General features: G+C 51.5%; 1 protein-coding gene across 1 annotated transcript in view; it reads left to right on the top strand.

Annotated features, from left to right (window-relative positions):
• Positions 1-1,688: 1,688 nt before the first annotated feature.
• Positions 1,689-23,523, top strand: part of Arhgap23 (Rho GTPase activating protein 23) — an 80,149-nt gene continuing 58,314 nt past the window's right edge. Inside the window, exon 1 of the mRNA XM_038326032.1 lies at positions 1,689-1,812. Coding sequence (XP_038181960.1) covers positions 1,750-1,812 — 63 coding nt within the window. The 5' untranslated portion in view covers positions 1,689-1,749. The remainder of the gene's footprint in view (positions 1,813-23,523) is intronic.

The following is a 23,523-nucleotide window of genomic DNA, read 5'->3' as shown; positions in this document are numbered from 1 at the left end:
AGGGAGGGCAACACGCCTTGCAACACTGGAGCAACAGGCAGAAGGGGCAGGAACTGGTACTCTGTTGAAATGGAGAAGATCCTGGCATTGTGATGGATAGGATAACAATTAGGGACATTTTAGGAGGAGGGGGTAATTCTGGCTTCTCATCTTGGTCAGCTGAAAGAAGTTAGAGAGGCCTTTACAGTTACTGGAGAATCTTTTTGAATGTCTATCAGTGGCCTTCGGGCTCTCAGGAGGAGGGACGTCCCCCTTGCCACAGCCCAAGGGGTGGGCTTGGTGACTTGGGTCTGTCCTGGTGGTGGTAGTGGTAAAGCGACCTTTCTTATGAGGTCTCCGGACTCAGGGAGGTCTTTCTGCTTTGCCTGCCTTCCCTGAAATCAATGACTATTTCTTGGGGATATCTGCTTTTTTCCTACCTCATAATCTGGGAAAAGGAACATAGAAACCTTTAAAATTGTGAGGAGCCAGATGTGGTGGCTCATGATCATTATCCCAGGATAATAATACTCAGGAAACTGAGGGATACGGTTCAATGCCACTCTGCAGTCCCCTGTCTTAAAAATATCAAACGAAGTCATATCAGAGAAAACCCAAAACAGGGCCTTTTCATCCCAGCACTCAGAGGGCCGAGGCAGGTGGATTTCTGTGAGTTAGAGATCAGCATGGTTTACATAGGGAGTTCCAGGCCGGTCAAGTCTTTTATATTCTATAAAAGAAGGAAGAGAAAGACCCTCAAACAAAAAATCCTGTAAGAAGGCTCAGAAAGAGGCCAGTATAGACTGGAGGAAGAGGGCAGATGAGGTTTAGGTAGAAAAAGAACTTCCCAGCTCAATGAAGGCCTAAGGTACTGGTTCTCACTGGAACCAGTGGGGGCCTGTGAGCTGGGGGAACAGGGTGGGATTCCGTTGGAGGACCGGGAAGTAAGTGGCTGGCTCAGGCCAGGAGTGTCTCTTTAGGCCTAGCTCCCAGTGGAGCAGGAAGGGTAGCTGGGAGGTGGGAGTGTCCCCTAGGATGGCTGTCTTGGCAGAGATCATCTTTGCAGGACCAAAGCTGGGACACAGCGCTGCGGTGGGCACCTAATGCCAGAGACGTCTGTCAGAATTCCCTTCCAGTCCTGACTCTGCTGCCATCGTGGTACCATCCCCTCTTCCTGGGAGGGGTCTTTTCCAAATGGAGGGGAGGACGACATACCTCACACCACATCTAATGTGTCTCAACTTCCATGAGACCCTCAGGGTCTCCACCCCAAGCCTTGTCCGTCTTTCCCTGTATGAGATGAGGTCGTTTCATCCCGTCTCCACCACTCACAGCTTTCTGGACCTCGGGGTCCGTTTCTGTCCCTCTCTAGCTGCCTTTCCTTGTGCTGTTACTGAGTTCAGTGCCCGCATCCTCTTTCTGTGCTTACCGTTCAACATCTGTCTGGGCCGGTCCCCTGCAGGCCCTCTCCAGAAGCTTCCCTGAGACCTTGTCTCTGGACCAGGTTTGTTTCTGACCCTTGGCTCCATGGTCCGTGTATATCCCTGTTTCCCTTCCCTTTACTTTTCTGCTCAGCGTGTGGAAAGGCCACTGGATACGCCGGTTCTGGAGCGTGGCTTGTGGGGCGGGGTGGGAGTAGGTGGGCGGAGCCGCAAGAGCCCGCCCCCTCTGGCCCCGCCCCTCTGCTCCCGGCCCCCCCCTCTCCCGTCCCCTGGGGCCCGGCCCGTGCCCCCAACCGTGCCCTGGCCGCAGAGCCTCCACTGCGGCCCGATGAATGGAGTCGCTTTCTGCCTGGTCGGGATCCCGCCGCGTCCGGAGCCCCGGCCACCCCAGGTAGGGCTCAGGACCCGGGCCAGGCTGGGGCGGGACCAGGGGCAACGTCCGGGCTGGGGTCACTGCGCCGCCGTCGGGCTGGGGTCACTGCGCCGCCCTCGGTGGGCACCGCTGCGGGAGCTTAGTGTCCAGCTGGGGAGCGCCAGGAGGGACAGCTGCGCTAGGCTGGGGCTAGAAGGGGGCCGTCGCGCAGGGGCCCCGACGGGCCCGGGGCTACCGGGCCGGGGCCACCCAGTCAGTGGTGGTGCCAGGCCCTGGGCGGCCGGGCAGCGGGGGTGGGAGGCCCGCGCGCCTTTTGTCCGGGATTTTCAGGCGGGGCGCCCGCCGCCGTTTCCTCTGCCCGAGTTTTCGTTTTCCGTTGGCGAGGCCCCCGCACAGCTGGAGCCACAGGGAGTGGGGGAGGGGTCCAGGGGCGGGACGTCCCCGGCTGGCCCCCTCCGGCTGGGACTGCGTTGTGGGCTGCTGGGCTCGGGACTGGGACCCCAGCCCTGGCCGGCCCTCCCCTCTGCCCGCTCCGGCTGTGGGTGGGTCCGGGAGCGGGGTGCCAGGGGCATTACTCAGCGCTGGGCTGCTTTGCTTGGGTTCTTTCATCTGCCAGCCGCTGAGGCTGGGGAGGGGCCCTCACCTTCCCAACAGGGTCAGTCCCCTGCCTTGGAGTCTGGCTGCCGGTTCCGTGCGTTCACCCCCACCCAGCTCCTCCAGCTCGCAGTGGCAGTGCAAACCGAAAGACTGAACACTGGCTGGTCAGTAGTTTTCCTGAATTTGGAAAAGACATCCCTGGGGTCCAGTTTGAGGGTCAAGGCTAGAACTGAGCTTCACCCTCTTTTGACACTTCAGCGGGCTCCTGTCCTCAGGGTGTTGGTCCCGCGGGCATGTACTTTGAAAACTCTTTAGGAGACTCTGATGTCTGAACTGGACGTATTACATTCCCCCTCAGTTGGCTTCTCTACCCCTCCCTACAGCCAAAGTGTGTTTCCTAATTATAAACTTGAAATTCAGGATGGACAGGGGGTGGGGGGGATGGGGGGTGGGGGGGGGCGGGAGTTGAGGTCATTAGGCTTGAATCTTTCGGATTCTCCCTCCACAAACTGCAGGTACTTCATCCCTGACCCCTTACTGCCTCCACCCATATCCCCCTGTGGGCTACTAGTGGGTGGCCTTTGATCCCCTGTGGTTCTCCCCTCTGCCAGGGCAACAGCCCCATTTTCTAAAGTGGCCAGCGCTGACGGTAGGAGATTTGAATCTCCATTGCAGAACCATTCATTTGGCCTGCAAACTTGGCCCAAAGGCCCCCAGCCTTGGTGGCTTTCTCCCATTGCCTGTATGTGGTTGGATCCACCCCCAGACGGCTGGGAACTCCAAGGCCCTGTGTGTCCTAGGCCCTACCATTCCCTTTCAACGAGAGCAGTGGATCCCCTCCCTGCAATGCTAGATTCCGGGGTCCCAAAGCCCTCTGGTACTGTGTAGTAAAAGTGTTAGTGCCTGTTTTATTTTTTGTTTTGTCCAGACAGGGTTTCCCTCTAAGCCTGGCTGTCCTGGAACTTGCTCTGTAGCCCAGGTTGACCTGGAACTCAGAGATTCATCCACTTGTCTCTGCCTCCGGAGTGCTGGGGTTAGAGGTGTGTGTTACCATGCCTGGCAGTGTTAGTGCTTATTTTCAGATAGGGTCTGACCTAAAGGTATGGAGGCATTGCTGGGTTGGCAGCTGAGTTCCGGTGGTGGTTAGGGCATGGAAGAAAGCTTGGGGGTGGGTTATTAGGAAGAAAGCTTGTATGTTGCTGGGGTGGGGCAGCACTGTTGTGTGGTTCCCAGCTGAAGCTGAGGGAACTGGACCTGGGGAAAAACCCTTTTGTGTGGGTTGTATGGATGAGGCCTGCTGTGTCCTCTCAGGGCAACCCTGAACTCATGACAAAAGGATGCAGTGATGTTGGCATAGTTGGGAGTAGGAGTGAGGGAGGGTGTGGTATTACAAAGCAGGGCAATGTGGGAGTGGGCAGTGGGTTGCTTCATCTCTCATTGCAAAGATACTTTGAACCCTCCCCCCTTCTTTGTGGCTGGAGAGAGAGCAGTGGGTGCTGGGGACTGAACTCTTACACTTTTGGTTGTGAGCCTATCCTTTAACAGCTGAACCATGTCTCCAGCCCTACTTTGAAACTTCTTGTGTAGAGTTAAAAGGCAGACTACAGCTGGGTGTGGTAGCTCACGCCTTTAATCCTAGCACTCAGGACGCAGAGGCAGGCAGATCTCTGTGAGTTCAAGACCAGCCTATTCTACAAAGCAGATACCACGACACACAGAGAAACCCTGTCTCAAAAAACCACACACACACACACACACACACACACACACAAATAATGATGTTAATAATAATAGTATAAAAGACTACAGAGCAGTTGACTGGACTGTGTTGGGGTGAGAGATTGGGGCTAGTTATTCAGAAGAACTCCCAGGGACAGGTTTGTGAGCTGCAGCACCCCAGAGCAGCCTGGAGCATGGTACAGGGATATAGCTTTTAGTAGTGGACTCCTGTGATGCTGGATTCCAATGCAGATAGCTAGAGAGATCCAGAGAACATGCAAATATATTTAAATGAGCATATACATTAGTGTTAGAGACTTATATATTTTTTGATCCAGAATTTCTTGCTATGTAGCCCAGGCTGACTTTGTCTATCTCAGCATCCTCGGTGATAACTAAGATTTGTTAGTGGTTCTTCTGGGTCAGGATTTATATAGCTCATTCTTTTAATTGTTACAGTATCACATCGAGGTTGGTACTGTCATTGTCCCATCTTACAGTTGCTCACTCACTGAGGCAAAGTGAGCTAACGGTGTGACCAAAGCTACATTGTTCATAAAGAACAGAGTCAGGGGCTGGAGAGATGGCTCAGAGGTTAAGAGCACTGGCTGCTCTCCCAAAGGTCCTGAGTTCAATTCCCAGCACCCACATGGTGGCTCAGAACAAACTCTAATGAGATCTCTTGCCATCTTCTGGCATGCAGACAGAACACTGTATAAAGAGAGAGAACAAGAGTCGGGAGGAAGGGGTCACCGGGTTCTAGAGTCATGGCTGGTCCTCACTGCCCAGCTACCACTCTCCTTTGAATCTGTGCCCATTTAGCAGCGTCCACATCAAATCCTCCTTCTGCTGAACTGGAGCTTGCTTGTCCTTGCTGGTCATCAGGGTGACATAGCCTCAGGTGTCCCTCAGTGTGTGTGGGTAGGGCATCCATTCCTTGCTCTTCAGTCTCCTTCCCCACCTCCCAGGCTGGCCCCAGCGCTGCAGGCCTGTGACAGTCTGCTGGCTGGCATTCTCCCCTCCGTCTAGTGGTCTCGGTCCCGCTCTGCTGGATGCAGGGGTTCAGAGGTGAGGTATTGGCTTGGTCAGGGATTTAGACAAAGCCTGGTCTTAATTATCCTGCTCTGCCACCCGGACTCTGTCATGAATAGGGCCTGTGGGAGTTGGCACTGCCTCTCCCCACGCTTACCCCCCCTTTAAACAACCCACCTTCAGATCTAGGCCCCTGTTTCTCATGAAATGATGCCAGTGTGTCAGCAGGGCAGTGCCAGGCTGTACCGGGAGAGTGTCTTCTCCACCATCTCAGGGAGACATCAGGCCCCCAGATGGTCTTGGCTTTGGGCATGGGTAGAGTTAGAGCCCTTGGGAGGGGGGCTATTCAATACCTGTCAGAGTGGTCAAAACCAAAGGACCCATCTTGTTCAACATCTTACGCTAAAGAGGAGAAGGATGCCCAAATGTGTCATGCCCCTCAGACTGAGTGGCAGATAAGGATTTAGGCCCTCTGAGCCCCAAGCTCCCAGGGGTTCTGTCCTTGGTGCTGTGTCCCCCCTCCCCATCCCACCAGCCTCTGGGACTGAGTCCTGGGGTTGTGACAAGGATGAGTGGACAATGTGTCTTGTTCATCTGTGTCCCCAGTGCCCTGCACAGTGCCTGGCACAGGGCAGCCCTCCGTAAATGTTTGTGGAGTGCAAGCCAGAAGCCTCCCCCACTGGTCTCCCAGTGTGACCAGGGCCTAACTCTCTCCCTGGCATTGAGATGGGAGGCTCGTTAGTCTCCCCGTCAGACTAGAGTTATTCAAAGACAAGAGAATAATATCAAATCTCTCCATGGTGCTTAATGCTGGGCAGGTATGTTATTGCTGTCCCAGCTGACACAGAGAGATTCCATGACTTCCTGCAGTCACACAAGTGAGTGACAGAGCTAAGGAACTGACCGTGCTTTTAACCTCATTCTGATGGCCTAAAGGTGTCAAGCTTGTTACCACACAGTCTGGCAGCTAGCCAGAGCTCGGAGAATATTTGTTCCCTGGCTGACTGACTAACTGGATTCATGAATGCTGAGACAGTGTGTGACAAACCCACAGAATTTTGGAGCCTATCCTTCACACGGAGGTGGGGTCAGGGTCTCAGGAAGACAACCTGACGGTAGTGCTGTGTTTTCTGAACCGAGTGCCTGAGCTAAGCCTACGGAGGAAGGGAAAAGTCTCTGACCGCTTCCTGTCACTACTGCCTTCCAAGGCTACCAGGTGCCACTGCAGCTCCTGCCTTCTCTGGCTTTCATTTGGCTCTTCATTTCCCAGAGTTCTGAGGGGAAGGTGCTGAGAAACAGGCAGGTGAGAAAGGTCTCTGGTAGCCCTGAGCAGGTGAGCTCAGGCAGCTGGAAGTTTGTTTTTGTCAAGTTGGACGGTGGTCTGAGTGTGTCTGGAACCCGGCCTGTATTAGATGTTAACGTTTTATTTTATATTATGCTTTCATTTTTAGTGCTCAGGATTGATATCAGGGTATGCTGCCTATGTGCTGTATATCCTGCCCATTACTATCTTTTTGTTTGTTTGTTTGTTTTTGTTTTGTTTTGTTTTTCGAGACAGGGTTTCCTGTGTAGCTTCAAGGCCTGTCCTGGAACTAGCTCTTGTAGACCAGGCTGACCTTGAACTCACAGAGATCTGCCCGCCTCTGCCTTCTGAGTGCTGGGATTAAAAGCAGGCGCCACCACTGCCTGACTCTACTATTAATTTCTTATTCTCCTGTCTCCCCCTAATGCTGGGGGCAGGCACCACTATACCCAATATAGAACTGAGATTTGAATCTGGGGCCTCATTTGAGAGAAGTGTTCTCCTGTTATCTACATGCCTAGGCCCTGTTTTTACTTAACTTGAGTCTAATTTATTTATCTTTGGTTTCTCGAGGCAGGTTTGTCTGTGTACACAGCCCTGGCTGTCCTGGAACTTGCTCTGTTTGAAGCTGGCCTCAAACTCATAGAGATCCGCCTGCCTCTGCCTCCCTAGTGCTGGGATTAAAGCCATGTGCCACCACTGTCCAGCCTGGCACTATTTTTAAAAAATTACTTTTATTATTTTATGTGTACGTGTGTTTTGCCTGCATCTGTGTCTGTGTACCTCATGTGGACCTGGTGCCTGCAGAGGTCAGAAGACAGTGTCAGATCCTCTGGAACTGGAATTATGGACGGTTGTGAGCCACAATATGGGTGCTTGGAATCAAACCCAGGTCCTTGGGAAGAACTACTAAACCATGTCTTTAGCCCCTTTACTTTTTATTTTAAGACAGAATCTTGCTACATTAAGGAGGCTGGCCTTGAGTTCTCTCTGTAGCCACAGCAGGCCTTAAATGTCCATCCTTGTGCGTCAGCCCTGGGATTATAGTCCTCTATCATCCAGCCTGGCTGTTATCAACCATTTTATCTCTCAAGCAACAGGTGTTGGGTTTCCAGGCCACAGCTGCCCTAACCTTGGGCCCGGGGACATCTCCTGCTTCCTTTGACCCTCACATACCTGGGCTGCTGGGTCACCCTTCCTTTCTGTTCTTCTTTTCCTGGTCTGAATTAGCACTAGTCAGTCAGACCTGCGGGCTACAGCTTCATCTGCTCACAGGGATCTACGCACTGGGAGATATTTGACGTTCTACCTTCTGACCCAGCAGACTGGCCCTGGGGCCTGGACCTGGGTCTGGGATGCCCCTATAGGCTCTTGGGAGCCTGGAACACCCTGTAGTTGAGTGTGTGGGTCAGGCCTTACCCTTGTTAGTTCCCATTTTAACTCTACCCCATCTTTACTGTGTGGCTTTGGACACTAGCCTCCATTTTCTCTTTCATGTGGACTTGAGGCTTCACTGTGAAGCTTACATGAGCTAGGCACGCACTTTGTGACTGAGCCAAACCCTAGCTCTTGACCTCCATTCTTACCTCAGCCTTACTGAGAGGCCTGAGTGAGGGGAGTCAGGCCAGTCTCTATTGGCAGCATTGTTAGGCAAATAGTGATCAATGGGTGGTAATCCAAGCCCTGGTGATGGGAGGCAGGTGGCTTGCCACCAGTTCAGGGTGAAGGCTGGCTGGTTATACTGTGAATTCCAGAGCAGACTGGGCTATAGGGTGAGACCCCAAACAAAGGAGCTGAGATGTAGCTGAGATGGTAGAGTGCTTGCCTAGCATGCACAGGCCCTGGGTTCAATCCCTAGCACTGCCCTGATCAGCCATGGTGACATAGGCATGTAATCGCACCACCTGGGAAGTGGGGGCAAGAGGATCAGAAATTAAAGATCATCCTTAGCTATATAATGCATTTGAGGTTATCCTGGGCTACATAAGACACCATCATAAACAAACAAAGCAGGCACTTCTGGTCAGAGTTATCTGAAGAGGAAGTGAGCTTCTATGGAAGTAGTGAGGTCTCCATCTCTGGAGGTATCCAAGCCCGGGTGGACAGTGATGTGGACTAGTGATAATTCTGGCATTGAGGTAAAGGTCAGCCCAGAACCTCCTGGGGGCCCTCTTGGAGATCTATGTTGTGTTAGTTTTAAAGGAACTGTTTCCTGGACTCAGGCACACTGGAGACTAAGACGGGGCCAAGATGCCTGGTCGGAAGAATTAAAGGCTGCCACTATGATTGTGGCTGAGTGGCTCCACAGAGGCCAGGTATCCCTGACAGACTGCCTGGAAGTTGCCTGCAAGGCCTGGTATGAGTGTGAAGTGGGCTGGAGAAGGCAGGGGGCCCCTGCTGAGCCAGAAAGACTGGGTGACCAAGGATAAGGGAGGGACCTGGGTCACTGGTCCTGGAGGCTACTTGATCATCCTGGGGTTGAGTGCCAAGGAAGGGGGAGAGTTCCCTGGTCCACCAACACAGCCTCTCATGTAGCAGGGGCCTCAGCTGCTCCCTGTAGCAAGGGGCTGGCCTGTAGGAGTGGAACTAGGGAAAGAAAGCCTTATGCCCAGTGCTTTTGGGGGCGTCTGGGGGCCAGGAAAACAGTGGAGCCTTTGTCGACAGCTGCCAGGAATCTGGCGGAGGAGACGGCCCTCGGTCTGGCTGGGTTCTCCACAGACTGTCCCCTTTGAAGTGACCCTTTCAAAGCTCAGCCTGTATCCCTGGGAAGAGAGAGAGCTTGAACAGACTGGGCAAAGGGCTTGCTGGCCTCTGTGTCATGGACATAGGGCAGGAAGCCTGTGGGCCCCAGGAATGTTGTGGGCTGGGGGGACATGTAGGAGCCATGTGGGAGGACAAGAACTCGGGGCCTCAATGACAAGCAGGGGTGTCGGTTCGGGGAAGGGCAGAGTTCCTTCTACGGGTTGCCAGGCTTCTTTCAGTCAGCAGTCTGATTCTGTCTACACTGGGCTCCCAATCCAGCTCTTGTTTTCTTCCTTGTTAATTCCTGCCACTGATGTGAGACCCACTTGGGAGAGCAGGGTGGGAGTGTAGGACCTGGAGTGCATGGAGAGGTGGAGTGGGGGTCTGGGCCACAGGGGCCCCTCCCCCAACCCCACTCCACTCCTTAGAGCCTCTAGAAGGCTGAAGGACCCCCACCTCTGAGCAGAGACCCCTGTCTCTGAGTGGAGACCCCCACCTCTCAGCAGAGATCCCCACCACTGAGCAGAGACCCCCACCTCTGAGCGGAGACCCCTGTGCTTTACCAGCGGTCTCCTTATCAATGAGGGATCAGTTGTGGTTCTGCACAGTGGATGGCAGAAGGGAGGAGAGAAACAGCCAGTTAGAGAGGGTACCCTTTCCTGTCTCATCTTTCCTTTAGGGAAATTGAGGCCTAGAGAAAAGGCAGGGTAAGAAGACTAGAGGCAGAGAGGGAGATAGAACTAACAAGAACCGGTCTGGTGACACAGGAGACTGAGGCCAGAGGGATCACAAATTCAAGGCCTACCTGGGCAACTTACTTGAGACGTTGTCTTGAAATTAAAATGAAAGCTAAAAGGGCTAGCTCAGCGATAGAATGCTTGCCTAATGTGCACAAAACCCTGAGTTCAGTCTGCGCAGAGTGGCATAAACTGGGTGTGATCGTGCATGCCTGGATCCCAGAACCCAGGAGGTAGATGCAGGAGACTGGAGTTCAGTACCATCCTCGGCTCCATCTCTGTGAGGCCTTGAACTCACAGAGATCTGCTTCGAGTGCTGGATTCAAGGCTTGTGCCATCGTCCCTGGTTTAAATTAAAAAAGAAAAAAGAAAGAATGAAAAAGAGTGGAAGAAAGAGAAAAGATGCCGTCCAGGTAAAGGAGTAGGGTTCTCAAGTGGGTAAACAGCACTCTGAGTGTTGGACAGAGCAGTGGGTAGGGGACTCTTGGTCCATTCAGCCAGGGAAGCTCCCTGCCCCACCCTGATGCTATGCCACCTCTCTTTGCACACTGACTCTGTATCCACAGGAGGCATGATGGCTCAACAAGGGACTGGAGTACATGGCAGAGAATCCACCAGGTGACAGTGCCTAGTAACCTGTCGGGGATGGACGGTGTAAGCGTGCCGTGATGGTCACACACTGAAACTGCCCCTGATGCAGTTCTGAAAGTGTCATCAGTGGCAGGAACTGTCTTCACTTGGATTTGAGGAGTCTTCTGGAGGTGTGGTCTCGGGTTCCTCTCCCAGAGAGGATGGGGCTCTCTTTGTTGCTCCCTGTATCTTGAGCTGGCATCTACACAGCTGAGCTCTCATTAGCTCTAATGAGACCTTGGCCCTGGGCCCCTGCGCCTTGCTGCACCTGGGGGAGTTGTGGGGACAGCTGAGGGTGAGCAGGTGTACAAAAGGGGAGTAATGGGGTTGGTCACCCAGGCTGGTGAGAGAGTCACTTCCCTTCCTCTCCTGCAGCCTTTGCCTCCTGCATTGGGACCCAGAGGCCCAGGTCCCTCAGTGCTAGGGCTTATCTGAGGGACCGGGTATGGCCTGGGACTGCCAAGGACATTCCCAGGCATGGCTGGCATGGTGCTCCTCTTGCCCTCCCCCCATGACTACAGCCTGGGGCAGCATAGGAGGCTCAATGCTTGGGAAAAATTGGGCAGTGGCCAGATCTTCAAGCAAACCAGCTTTCATTTTGTGGATGATCATTACTTGTAAGCACCCTGGGCTCCACACAGCCCTGCCCTCAAGGGGTTCCTTGTCTGCTTTTTCTATTGCCCAAAAGCCAGACAAAATGACTCCACTAAAATTTTATAAACATGGCTTGTGAGATTCCCATCTCCATTACTTGCCAGTCCGGAATTTTCCCACGGCCCCCTTGCCTAAAACCCTAGTGTTAAAGAAGACCCTGGCAGACCAAAGGCACAGTGTGGAGCAGACCCAGAAAGGGGGACTAAAGGCAAAGTGGGCGACATACACGTGTTACCAATTTAGAAAGGCCCAGTTTCAGTTTGGATCCTGGGTGACCTTGCGTGGTGGTGTTTTTATTTATTTACTTATTTCAGCCTTTTGGCAGAGTCTGTGTAGCCTCTCGGGTGCTGGGGTCACAGATCATTACCCGCACAGGAGCTCAGGCACCTCATAATGCCCCTTGAACATCTGTATTTTTTTTTCTTTTGAGACAGGGTTTCTCTGTAGCTTTGGAGTATGTCTTGGAATTTGCTCTGTAAACCAGGCTGGCCTCAAACTCACAGAGATCCACCTGTGGATCTGCCTCCTGAGTGCTAGGATTAAAGGCGTGTACCACCACCGCCTGGCTGAACATCCATCTTTAGTGTTTTTATTGTCTTAAAAAATTTATTTATGTATTTATTTATTTATTGAGATAGGGTTTTTCTGTGTAGCCCTGGCTGTCCTGGAGGTCACTCTGTAGACCAGGCTGACCTCAGACTCAGGGATCCACCTGCCTCTGCCTCCCATTGCTGGGATTAAAGGCATGACCAGTGGTAGTGCATATCTTTAATCCCAGCATTTGGAGGCAGAGGCAGGTGGATCTTTGTGAATTCAAGGGTAGTTTGATCTACATAGAGAGGTCCAGGTCAGCCAGGGCTGCACAGTGAGACCTTGTCTCAAAAAACAAACAAAAAAGATGAAGACAGTTGCTGGTAAGGTTGCCACGGGACCTACTTAAACCGGGTTGTGATGAGACTAACTTGGTTTTGCTCATCTCATTCCAAACCTGTGGTTCAGATGAAGGGCCTTACCAGCTATAGCTCCAGCTCCTAAGCTGAGCAGTCTTTTCCTTCTCTTCCTCCTGTGTGTGTGTGCGTGTGTGTATGTGCACATATAGACATCGGTGTGTCTTCCCTCCCTTCTCCCTTCCCCCTCCCCCTGTGTGTTACATATATGCGATATATATGCATGTGTGTGTGATGTATTTGCACATGTAGATGTGGGTGTGTGTTCTCCCCTTCTTCCCTTCCTCCTCCCCCTCTTCTTCCTTTCTGTTTGTTTCATATGTATGATCTATGTGTGTGTGTGTGTGTGTGTGTGTGTGTATGTGTGTGGTGTGCCCTCCTCGCCTCCTCCTCTCCCTTCCTGTGTGTTACATATGCATGATCTATATACATGTAGATACAAGTGAGTGTCTTTCTTTCCTCTGTTCTCCCCCTGCTCCTCTCTTCCTCCTTCCTGGATGTGTGATCTACATGCATGCATGTGTGTGTGTGTGTGTGTGTGTGTGTTTACGGTGTCCTCCCCTTCTTTCCTGTGAGTTACATATGTGTGATCTATATGCATATGTGGGGTGCTACTAAGGAGGCCAGAGGAAACGGTGTTGTCCTGCTCCATCACTTTCTCAATTATGATGCCCTTGAGACAGGATCTCTTACTGAACTTGGAGCTATACTGGTGACCAGGAACCCTCCCGTCAGTGCCCTCTGTAGTATCTCTGGGTTTCAGATACAGATGGCTGGGCCTGGCTTTTCTTTTTTTTAAGCATGATTTCTAGGGATTTGAACTCAGGTCCTTATGCCTACAGAGCAGATGCTCTTATCCAGCAGATCCATCTCCCCAGCAAACAGGTGAAAACTTTTTTAAAATGCAGTGTCTATGGGTGTTTTACTTGCATGTGTATCTGTGTACCATGTGTGTGCCTGCTGCCGGAGGAGGTCAGAAGAGGGTGTCTGATCACTTGGAACTGAAGTTACAGATGGTTGTGAGCCACCACGTGGCTTCTGAGAATCAAACCTCAGTTCTCTCTGGAAGAGTAGTCAATGCTCTTAACTTCTGCGCCATCTCCCCAGCCCTGAAAATTATTATTACTATTTCTTTGAGACAGAGTCTAGCATATCCCAGGTAGCCAAGGATGGCTGATGCGGCGGTCGGAGGAATTTGGAAATAACCAAAATAGCCTTTTTAGAATAAATCAGTTTTAATAAAAGGAGAAAGTGGGGTACACTTACAAAGACGAGGTTCCAGCGACACAAAGAACCAAGGCAGAACAAGGGGCGGGCCTCTCCCAAACCCGGTTCTTTTAAAGGTATCTTTTGCCCCTGGAGCGGCCACGCCCCTCAGACAAGGGATTGGTCAGCCGCCCGAACAGATGGCCTTGAACTTGTAGTCTTCTGCCTCCACCTCCCAAGTGCTGGGGTTCCTGGAACATATACCACCATGCCAGTTTGTGCACTGCTGGGAACCTAACCCAAGACTTTGTACACACCATGCAAGAATTTCAGTAAATGAGTCATAGCTCTAGTCCTAAGTGAGAACTTAGTAAAATACCGTCTGCTGGGAGGATGTTCAAAGGCCACCACTATGCAATTGTATATTTATTATAAAAACAAAACAAAACCAAATCCTATATTGCCTGACCCAAAAAGGCATGGATGATCACCTCCCACAGCTCAGCATAGGCTCACCTACCCCAGAGCGGTTGGCCTGGAGCCCAAGGAGGACTGGCGAAATAAGGGAGGGGAAGACATCCCTGCCAATGGCTCTAGTAAACATGCGCACACTTACATCCTGAGTGAGATTCAGAGCATGGGTGTGAATACCAGTTTGTTCCACCTTCTAACTATCTGTCGATGGACAAGTCCTGAATTCTGCTGGGTTGTCCCACACTAACTGTCTAGCATTGGTAAACCTCGCCTTGATGAATCCCTCTCGAAACTTAATGGAGAAGCCTGTGTTTACTGATAGAACCCAGGAATGGCCAGGAGGTGGTGGCACAGGTCTTTAATTCCAGCACTCAGGAGGCAGAGACAGCAGATCTCTGAGTTTGAGGCAAACCTGGTCTGCAGAGCGAGTTCCAGGACAGCCAGGGCTACATAGAGAAGCCTTGTCTAGCAAAACAATAACAACAAAAAAAAAGAAAGAAAGAAAAGAAAAAAGAACCCTGAGCCTTGAGTTCCCTGATCCCATGCAGAACAAACCCTGCTGCAGCCAAACATGAGTGGTGACATCTTCCCCAGGCTGTCCTGGAACTCAGTGTATAGACCAGGCTGGCCTCAGATTCACAGGGACATCCTCCTGCCTCTCCTTCCTGAGTGCACCCAGCTCCTCCCATGTACCTTTGTGTTAGGCAATATGGCAGTGACCACAGGACAGGTGTAACATACATACATACATACATGTTTATACACTTGGTGTGTGTGTGTGAGTATGCGCGCGCGCGTGCACTCGTGCCACAAAACATAAGTGGAAGTCAGGCAGTTCTCAACTTCTACCTTGTGGGTTCTGGGACTTGAGCTCATATTTGTGTCTTTATTTATTTAGGTGGTAGTGTGATTTTTAAAATCATTTTATACACACAAGTAGGTGTTTTGTCTGCATGTATGTCTGTGGTGCCTGAGGTCAGAAGAGGGAAACTGGATCCCTTGGAACTGGAATTCCATGTGGTTGTGAGCTGCCATATGGGTCCTAGGAATCAAACCCAGGTCCTTTGGAAGAACAGGCAGTGCTCTTAAACACTGAGCTATCTCTCCAGTCTGTTGGTTTTCTTTTTTTAATTTATTTATTATGTATACAACATTCTGCTTGCATGTGTCCCTGCAGGCCAGAAGAAGGCACCAGATCTTATTGCAGATGGTTGTGAGCCATCATGTGGTTGCTGGGAATTGAACTCAGAACCTCTGGAAGAATAGTCAGTGCTCTTAACCTCTGAGCCATCTCTCCAGCCCTGGTTTTGTTTTTTTGAAACAGAGTGTCACTAAGCTGCCCAAGCTTTCCTGGACCTTGATATGTTTCCCAAGCCTTGAGTTCTCAGTGATCCCTGTCCCCACACCCATTCTCAATTCTGGGATACAGGCATTCCCTGCTTAGACATTTGTTTTGAACCCTGTGTCCACATCTGCTTTGTTTAATGCATGTCTACCTCTTGGATCTTTATAAAATCGGACTGCTTTTAATTTTGCAAACCCTTTGGGCCTTGCTGAACTAAAAATTGCTGAGCAGCTCCTAGGTGTCAGACATTCATCCAGTCGACTCTGCAGGACCCCTCACAGATGAAGAGATGGAGGCTTCGAGAGAGAAAGGATGAAGCCAGGGTTACACGTGGAGACTAAGCCCCTGGTTTTCTGATCCTTATTTATTGTACCAACCCTTCCACCCAGAATCCCGCTTGGAGATAACCTTTCCATTGTCTTAGATTAGTCTCTGAAACTGAATTGTTTGGGGACAAACGGGGGCAGGGTAGGCCACGGATCGACTCTCCTGTCCTTAAGCTTAACAAGGTGCAGAGCTCTGGGGCAGGGACTGGTTCAGATGTCATTTCCTAAGTGCTCAGCTGTTTGTGAGCTCAGACTTGTAAACTCCAAGAAAGCGTGGCTGACCTGGGGCTAAGGTAGCGAGGGATGGCGTCCCGAGGAGGCAGAGCCTTATTTGGGCAAGGATAGGAACGAGGAGGTCTCCAGCGGCCCCGTGGCATCATTGAGGTGACTGGTGACTGATGATAACCCTAAGGGGCCTATAGGCTTGGGAAACGCAGTTGCTCCAGCTAATGGGCGCTGCCTTGGGCAGAGTGACCGTTCCGCGCAAGCTTCCGATAGGCAGGGACCCACCAATCAGAGGTACCTCTTGTTTTTATTTGCATGACCACGCCTATCATGTTCGGGGCTCAGCCGTCTGCAGGAGCCGCTTTGGCCCCTTGGGCGCTCACCTCGTTTCAGGCCGTTTGTTCCGTGGGGCGGGGCGGGGGCTGCGACCCGGCTGGCAGGCTAGCTGCACTATTCATAGCTTCGGGGCAGGCGTACTTCGCATATTTGTCGCTCCTCACGTCTGGCTGGACCACCCCTCCGCCTTCCCTCGTCCCCTCCTCCCCTGCTCTCCCTCCTTATCCCTTCAGCCCTTTCTACAGTTATCTGATGTCTCAGCTACCGCCTGGTAGCCTGTGCACATAAGGCCACACAGCCGGTGTCCCTTTGTTCTGAGAGAGATTGGTAGTGACGAGGCATGAGATGAGGTGATCAAGAGCCTAGGCTTGACCTGCCAAGGAAGATGTACCTAGCAGGAATCTGAAACACTGTGGCACCTGGGTCCATCCCCTCAGCTGCCAGGTTGACATCTGAGGACCGGGAGGCCAGTCAGAGGTCTTGGGAAGAAGACAGGACTGTGGGAGAGACGGGCAAGTGCTGTGTCTAGCATGTTTGAGACCAGTGAGGAGGACTGGTGGCTGGACCACCGAATGTCAGGACAAGGCATGGCTCCAGAGTATGGAAGCTGATTGCCTGTCTATCCATGTGTGCCCTGCCCCCTCAGCCTTGTCTTCCAATGCTCCAACTTTTGGATATGGTTCCCACCAAGAAAGAACAAAAAGTTGAAATGTGGGCGTGGTCGCACAAGCCTGTATTCCCCCCCAATACTTGAGGGCTAGAGGCATGAGGACCAGAAGTTTAAAGTCATTCTTGGCTACTACATAGTTTAAAGCTAACCTGGGCTACATGGAACCCTGTCTTAAAACAAACCACAAAAAAGAAATGAAGCAGCCTCTTTCCCAGGTGGGCCCTCAAGGGATAGGGGTAGCCACCCCAGTGGTGACAGCATTCTTTGTTCGTTTGTTTGACACAGGTCTCTCTTTGTAGCCCTGACTAGCCTGGAACTCACTCTATAGACCAGGCTGGTCTGGAACTCAAAAAGATCCAATTGTCTCTGTCTCCCAAGTGCTAGGATTAAAGGCACGAGCTACCACAACCAGGCAGTGAGGGCATTCTTTACCCCCCCATTAGAAACATCATGCTGCTCCCCACCTGGACCACATGCTGTCCCTTCAAAGAAGACACAGTCCCGGTCTCTCAGGACTCACGGCTACGGGAGGATACAGGTCAAAATAGCCTCATAAGCATATATGCCCGAGAGGGTGCCCAGAGAGCAAGCATTGAGCACAGGGCAGTATGTGTGTGAAGAAGTGATTCTAAAAATAAAGCTTTATTTTGTGTGGAGTGGAAGGACACCTGAAAGCCAGAGGATGACTTGGGAGTCACAGGGGTCAAACTCAGGTCCTTAGTCTTGGTTGCAAGTTCCTTTACCAGCTGAGCCACCTGGAGCTGCTGTGTCACTAGACGTTAATGTGAATGCTGGGAGTTAATGCTGGGAGCTCCAGGGTGGGTTAGGAGTGAGGGCTGGGGAAGCAGGAATGGGGCTGAAGGCAACAGAACCTTCCAAAAACAGTGTGTTGCAGTGGCCCAGGGGCTGGAAGGGTGCATGCAGGGTGCTCACAGGAACTGGAAGGAGGCTAGAGGCATCCTGGAGCACAGGGAAGGGGGTGTGGTGTGTGTGGAGGCTGGAGGTGTGTCCTCCAGGGCCTGGTGGACAAAATATTATCACCTAGACTGACCTCCTGGAGGGAAACTAAGTAGCTCAGAGTGGGTGTGGGTGGAAAGCAGGCTGACTCACTGGCCGTTGGGTGGCAGGGTCCACCCTAATGGTGTTCGGGAGGCTGGGTGGGGTGGATGATACCTCCCACCTATCCGTTCCTAGAATGCCTTCCCAATAATTTTGCTGAGCAAAGAAAACCCGTGTGAACTTGATTGACAACTTTGATGTTACCTAGAAAAGGGCCAAGGTGAATGCCGGTGTTAAATGTGTCCCTTCCTGAATGCTGGGGTGGAGGTAGGTCTTTCTCCCAGTCTTCTGTCCACCTCCCCCCAGTGTCCCCTGGGTGAGTGTAGACTTCCCTATCCAGTTGTGGCTTGGGTCAGGGAGAATGGGTGGCACCACTAAAGTTCACAGTGCTGTGTGTACAGAGGGCCTGTCATCTACTGTGCTTGTGGTTCCATGGCTGAGGGCAGCTGGGGTGACTGAGGGCAAGGGTCTGAAGATAAGAGATGCCCTCTGTCCCTTTCTGACCAAGGGTTCCAATTCCGGCATAGTCAGGAGCACAGTGGAGGGCACTTGATGTTATAAACCTGTCCATCCCCTCAACTCCCGGGTTACCTGTGCTGCAGCATAGGCTAGACCAGGGAGAGGTTCTGCTCAGAGGCAGGGCCAGGGTACAGAGGAATGCAGAGGTAGCCTGGACAGGACTAAGGTAGGGGGTGGGTGGTTTCAGAGGTGAGGCTAAGAGCCTCTTCCTGCAGAGAACCCCACATGCCCTGGGGGAGAGGCTAGGAATCTGCTGAAACCTGCCCTCTGAGGGAATGTGGTCTCAGCTGGACTGGAGTTGAGCTGTCCGTCTGCTCTCAAAGAAACCAGTGAGTGCACCTGCTGTCTTGTCTCTGCCCAGGTGGGAGGACAACAGGAAGAACGGGGGGGGGGGGAGCACAGAAGGGTGGCTCACACTGGGTTTTCAGTCTGTCTCAAATGAACTGTCCAGTGATAGAATGGTTGTGAGGACTTTGAAGAAGAGTGACTTCAGGCAGCTCCTGTCTTCTTGAATGACTGGAGTCTCACAGTCTCTTCAGGGGAGGGAACTAGGCCTCCTTGGTACTTCTGGACCAGAGGGAGGCTTCAGAATTTTACACGATTTGACCTTTCTCCTGTAAGGGATTTTTTTTTTAATGAGGGGGAGAGGGGTTATGCCTCAGCTAATTGGGACTGAGAATCCTGGAGAATGCAGGGTGGGGGACAGGCCACTGGAATGACACCTGTCCCTTTCTTTTCCAAATGAGACGACATGATGTGGCAGGCATGAGCCAGCAGAGGGCTCTGCTGGCTGTGGCACTGTCAACAGCAGCGTGTAGTCAGGATCCTCGGAGCCCGCAGAGACAGGGATGATCCCATGTGGGCACACCTTTGTGTGGGTGTTACAGGGAGTTGTAGGCTCACTGGGGCTTAGCGCAGACTGGGTGTCCTCTGTAAGGTTAGATCTCAGACAGAGTCTCACACTGAGCCAGAGAACTCTTCAGTAGTCCCACCATCTCTGCGTGGGGCAAGGCTGGGAAGACTGTTAGAGGCCGTTCAGTTTCCAGTGGAAAGGATCCTATGAATAGCAGGGACTTTTTGTGTGTGTCAGGGTTCCTGACAGCCCAGGAGCTTCCCTGTGTGAAACTCTCTAGAACTGCAAAGTGGATAGCAGCAGTCCTGGAAGATGGGACTGGAACTCCAGGTCCCTCAGAACCAAGGTTATCTGGGTAGGGTTCAGCCAGGCTAGGGGCCTTCTGGACAGGTGTATGCAGCATCCTAGGCTGGGAATTCATTCCAGCTGCTATTGACATTTTCCCCCGTTAGGTGGTGGTGGTGCATACCTTTAATCCCAGCACTCAGGAGATAGAGGCAGGAGGAGCTCTGTGAATTTGAGGCTTTCCTGGTCTACATAGAGAGTTCCAGGATAGGCTCCAAAGCTACACAGAGAAATCCTATCTCAAAAAACCAAAACCAAACCAAACCAACAACAAACCATGTCTGTGTGTCTGTGTCGGGTGCAGACATGCACATATGAGTGTATGTGCCCATCAAGGCCAGAGGTGTCAGTCTTGGCTGGCGCTGGAGTTCCTGGCAATCGTGAGCCACCTGATGTGGGTGTTGGGAACCAAATATGGGTCTTCTGGAAGAGCAGTGAGCACTCTTAACTGCTGAGCTACCTCTCCAGCCCCTGACAAAACCATTTTTGAGTGTATAGTTCTGTGACATCAGTCACACAGACATTGTCACCACCATCCACCTCAAGCTATAACCCTGCAATCGTTGAAGCACCAAGTTTCTAGTCTCTCCGGAGGCTAGCCACCCTTCTCCTTTCTGTCTCTGGGAATCTAAGCGTGACATATAAATGAACTTCCTACGAATCTCTTTGTGTCTGGCTTAGTTCATTCAGCGTGTCTTTAAGGCATGTCCCTATGAATACTGCATCAGAACTCCATTTCTTTTTCAGACTGAGTAATATTCCTCTGGGTTGATCTATTATATCTTTTGGGGGGGGGCAGGGTTTCTCCTCTGTGTAACCCTGGCTGTTCTGGAACTTTCTCTGTAAAACAGGCTGGCCTCAAACTCAGAGATCCTCCTGTCTCTGCCTCCTGAGTGCTGGGATAAAGGCCTGTGCCGACACCACCTAGCTTGATATACTGTATCTTATCACATTCATGTACCGTATGGTTAACTCATCTGTGGACGGGTGCTTGGATCACTTTCACCTTCTGGCTATTATGAAGAATACAGGTGTTCTTTGTTTTATTTTATTAAGACTAAGTCTTACTATGCAGCCTCAGCTGACTTGGAACTCACAATGTACACCAGGCTGGTTTTGAACTCAGAGAACTGCCTACCTCTGCACCTCAGGAACTGTGATTAAAATGTCATATGCTATCATGCCTTGGCCAAGAATGCTGTTGAGAACATGTATATGAAGTTCTATACTGGGGCTGGAGAGATGGCTCAGAGGTTAAGGGCACTGGCTGCTCTTCCAGAGGTCCTGAGTTCAATTCCCAGCAACCACATGGTGGCTTACAACCATCCATAATGAGATCTGGTGCCCTCTTCTGGCCTGCAAGCAAACATCCAGATAGAATGCTGTATACATAATAAATAAATAAATCTAAAAAAAAGTTCCATACTGTTTTCCACATCAGCTGCATTTTATCTATATAAATATATATGTATGTATTTTATATATTAAATAACACATGATATATATGTAATATAGAAGATATATATATATTCCCTCTATTTCGGTTTCTCCATGTTCTTTCTTAAAATACAAATAATCTTCTCCCTCCCCTGCCCACTCTCACAGTCTCAAGTACCAGAAGTTGACCTCAAACTTACCATGTAGTTGAGGATGAACTTGAACTTCTGATCTCCCCGTTTTTACCTCTTGAATGCTAGGTTAACATTCCAGTCATAAAGTGTGCATGCATGTGAGTGTGTGTGTGCGTGTGTGTGTGTCTAGGCACTCGTTTCTATGCATTTGTGCAGAGTTTAGAAGACAGCTTTGGCTGCCATTCCTTGGCCACTGTACACCTGGTCGCTTTTAAAAATTGTTTTATATTAAAAGGTTTATTTATTTGCCGGGTGTGATGATGTACCTGGTTAGTCCCGGCACTGGAGAGGCAGAGGCAGGTGGATCTCTGAGTTTGAGGCCGGCCTGTCTATGTCTACGTAGTGAGTTTCTGGACAGCTTATTTCCTGTGCATTAGTGTATGCAACTAATGTGTGCCTGGTGACTGTGGATGCCGGAAGAGGACGTGGGATCCTGAGTGGGACCTGGGGTTGTGAGCTGCATGGGTGCTGGGAGTTGGACTGCAGTCTTTGCAGGAGCAGCCAGTGCTCTTCACCCCTGAGCCACCCCTCTCTGCAGCCTTAGATCTTGTTTGTTTGTTTGTTTGTTTTTGTTTTTGAGACAGGACCTCTCGTTTCCTAGAGTTGAACAGTAGGCTAGACTGTCTGGCTGGTGAACCCCAGGGGTCCATTTGTCCCTGCCTTCCCCAGCACTGGGATAAGATGCACACACTGCTGCACCTGGACCTTTTTTATTTGTTTGTTTGTTTTAAAGTTCTTTGGGCTTGAACTTAGGTCCTCATGTGTGCAGGGCGAGCGTTTTACTGACTGAGTTCTCACTCTAGCCTAGTAGTTTCTGAAAGTCTACCCTGGACAAAGGCTCTCCAGATCAAATCCATTTCTGAAAAACAGTGGCCTTCGTTCTTAGGGAGGCTGTCGTGGTACCCTGAGGCAGTCTCTTTCTCCCGTCTCTTGGGACAGACAGATGCTGGTCAGGTCTTCCAGAAAGTCCAGCATTGCTGTGAGGCAACAAGCCCTCACTCTCCGGGTTTGATTTGAGGAGGCATAGCCGGAGAGGACACCCAGAAGACCTAAGACAGCCCAGGGGCATCTGGGTGGAGTGAATCAGGGCGGAGGGGACTGTGTGGCCCTGTCCCACACTGCCTGTGGTTGCCTTGGCAATGGCCCGGGTGTTTACTTTGTGGCTGACTCCAGGCTCACCCTCTTTTATAAGTGCTCATTTCCCACCATGAGCACAGACTCTGTCTTTGGGCCTCTGTCCCTTGGCGTCACCAAGGCTGGTAACAGCTCTCCCGCTTGGTGGTAGTCCTGCCAGCCTGGCACCTTTTCCATGCTCCTCATCTGCTAGGAGCAGCCTCCACTTGGGAATTCATGTTGCCCATTCCCAAAGGGCCTAGAAACCAGGTCTGTGGATCTCTCTTCCCCTCTGAGGGAAAGCAGTGTTTCTCAGTCCATAAAAGCCTGGATTGGTGGTGGAGGGGAGGGGTGCACACCTTTAATCCCAGCATTCGGGAAGCAGAGGCAGGCAGATGGATCTCTGAGTTCGAGGTCAACCTGGTCTACAGAGCAAATTCCAGGACAGCAACAAAAAGGCAGGAGTGGGTCCGTTGTGGGAGGGGCCATGGTGCCACTGTGTGCAGGGGAGTGCCCAGGTCTGAGAGTGTATGCGGTGCCACTATGTTTGTGCAAATTTATCTGAGTGTCTACATGTCTTGTTATCAAACCTGAATTTTCAAGCTCCTACTGTGTGCTCTGGGCCCCTACTGTGTGCTCTGGGCCCCACTGTGTGCTCTGGGCCCCTACTGAGACTCTATTTTTTTGCTTTTTTGAAATTGTCTCACTGTGTAGGCATGTGTGGCCTGGAATTCACTGTATAGCTCAGACTGTTCCCAAACTCTCCTCCTGCCTCCCCAGTGTTGAGGTTACGGGCATGTATTATTACACCCAGCTAAGACTTTCTGTAGTTGACTTAATTTTCTCAACATTCTTTGGGTGAAAGTTTCTATCCACCTCCGTTTTATCACTGAAGATGCCAGGCTCATGTGCCTGACTGGGATTGTCCCTGTCCCTCCTGGACAGATTAGCTGTCAGGCATGGATCATGCTTCCCTGCCCCCTGTCCCAGCCTTCCTCTGCCTTGGCTGTGACCCACTTTGAGAGGGACAGGTATGGTGTGCCCACAGACCATCCCAGACCTGGGCCCAGTAATCTGGGAAGGACAGCATAGGTGGGGAAGACCTTTTGAATCACCTCATTCTAGCTGACTGGAGCAGCACAGGGTCCCAAGCTCCAAGCTTCTGGAGGTGGTGGTGTGTCAGTGGAGGGGCTGGGAGCTGCAGCTCGCCTGGCCTGCTTGTCAACTTGGCCTGTTAGGACTCGTCAGGAGGGGCCTCTGCTCTAT

The sequence above is a fragment of the Arvicola amphibius genome, chromosome 4, assembly GCF_903992535.2.
Source record: "Arvicola amphibius chromosome 4, mArvAmp1.2, whole genome shotgun sequence".
NCBI classification, from domain to species: domain Eukaryota; kingdom Metazoa; phylum Chordata; class Mammalia; order Rodentia; family Cricetidae; genus Arvicola; species Arvicola amphibius.
This window is presented reverse-complemented; position numbering and strand designations above follow the sequence as displayed.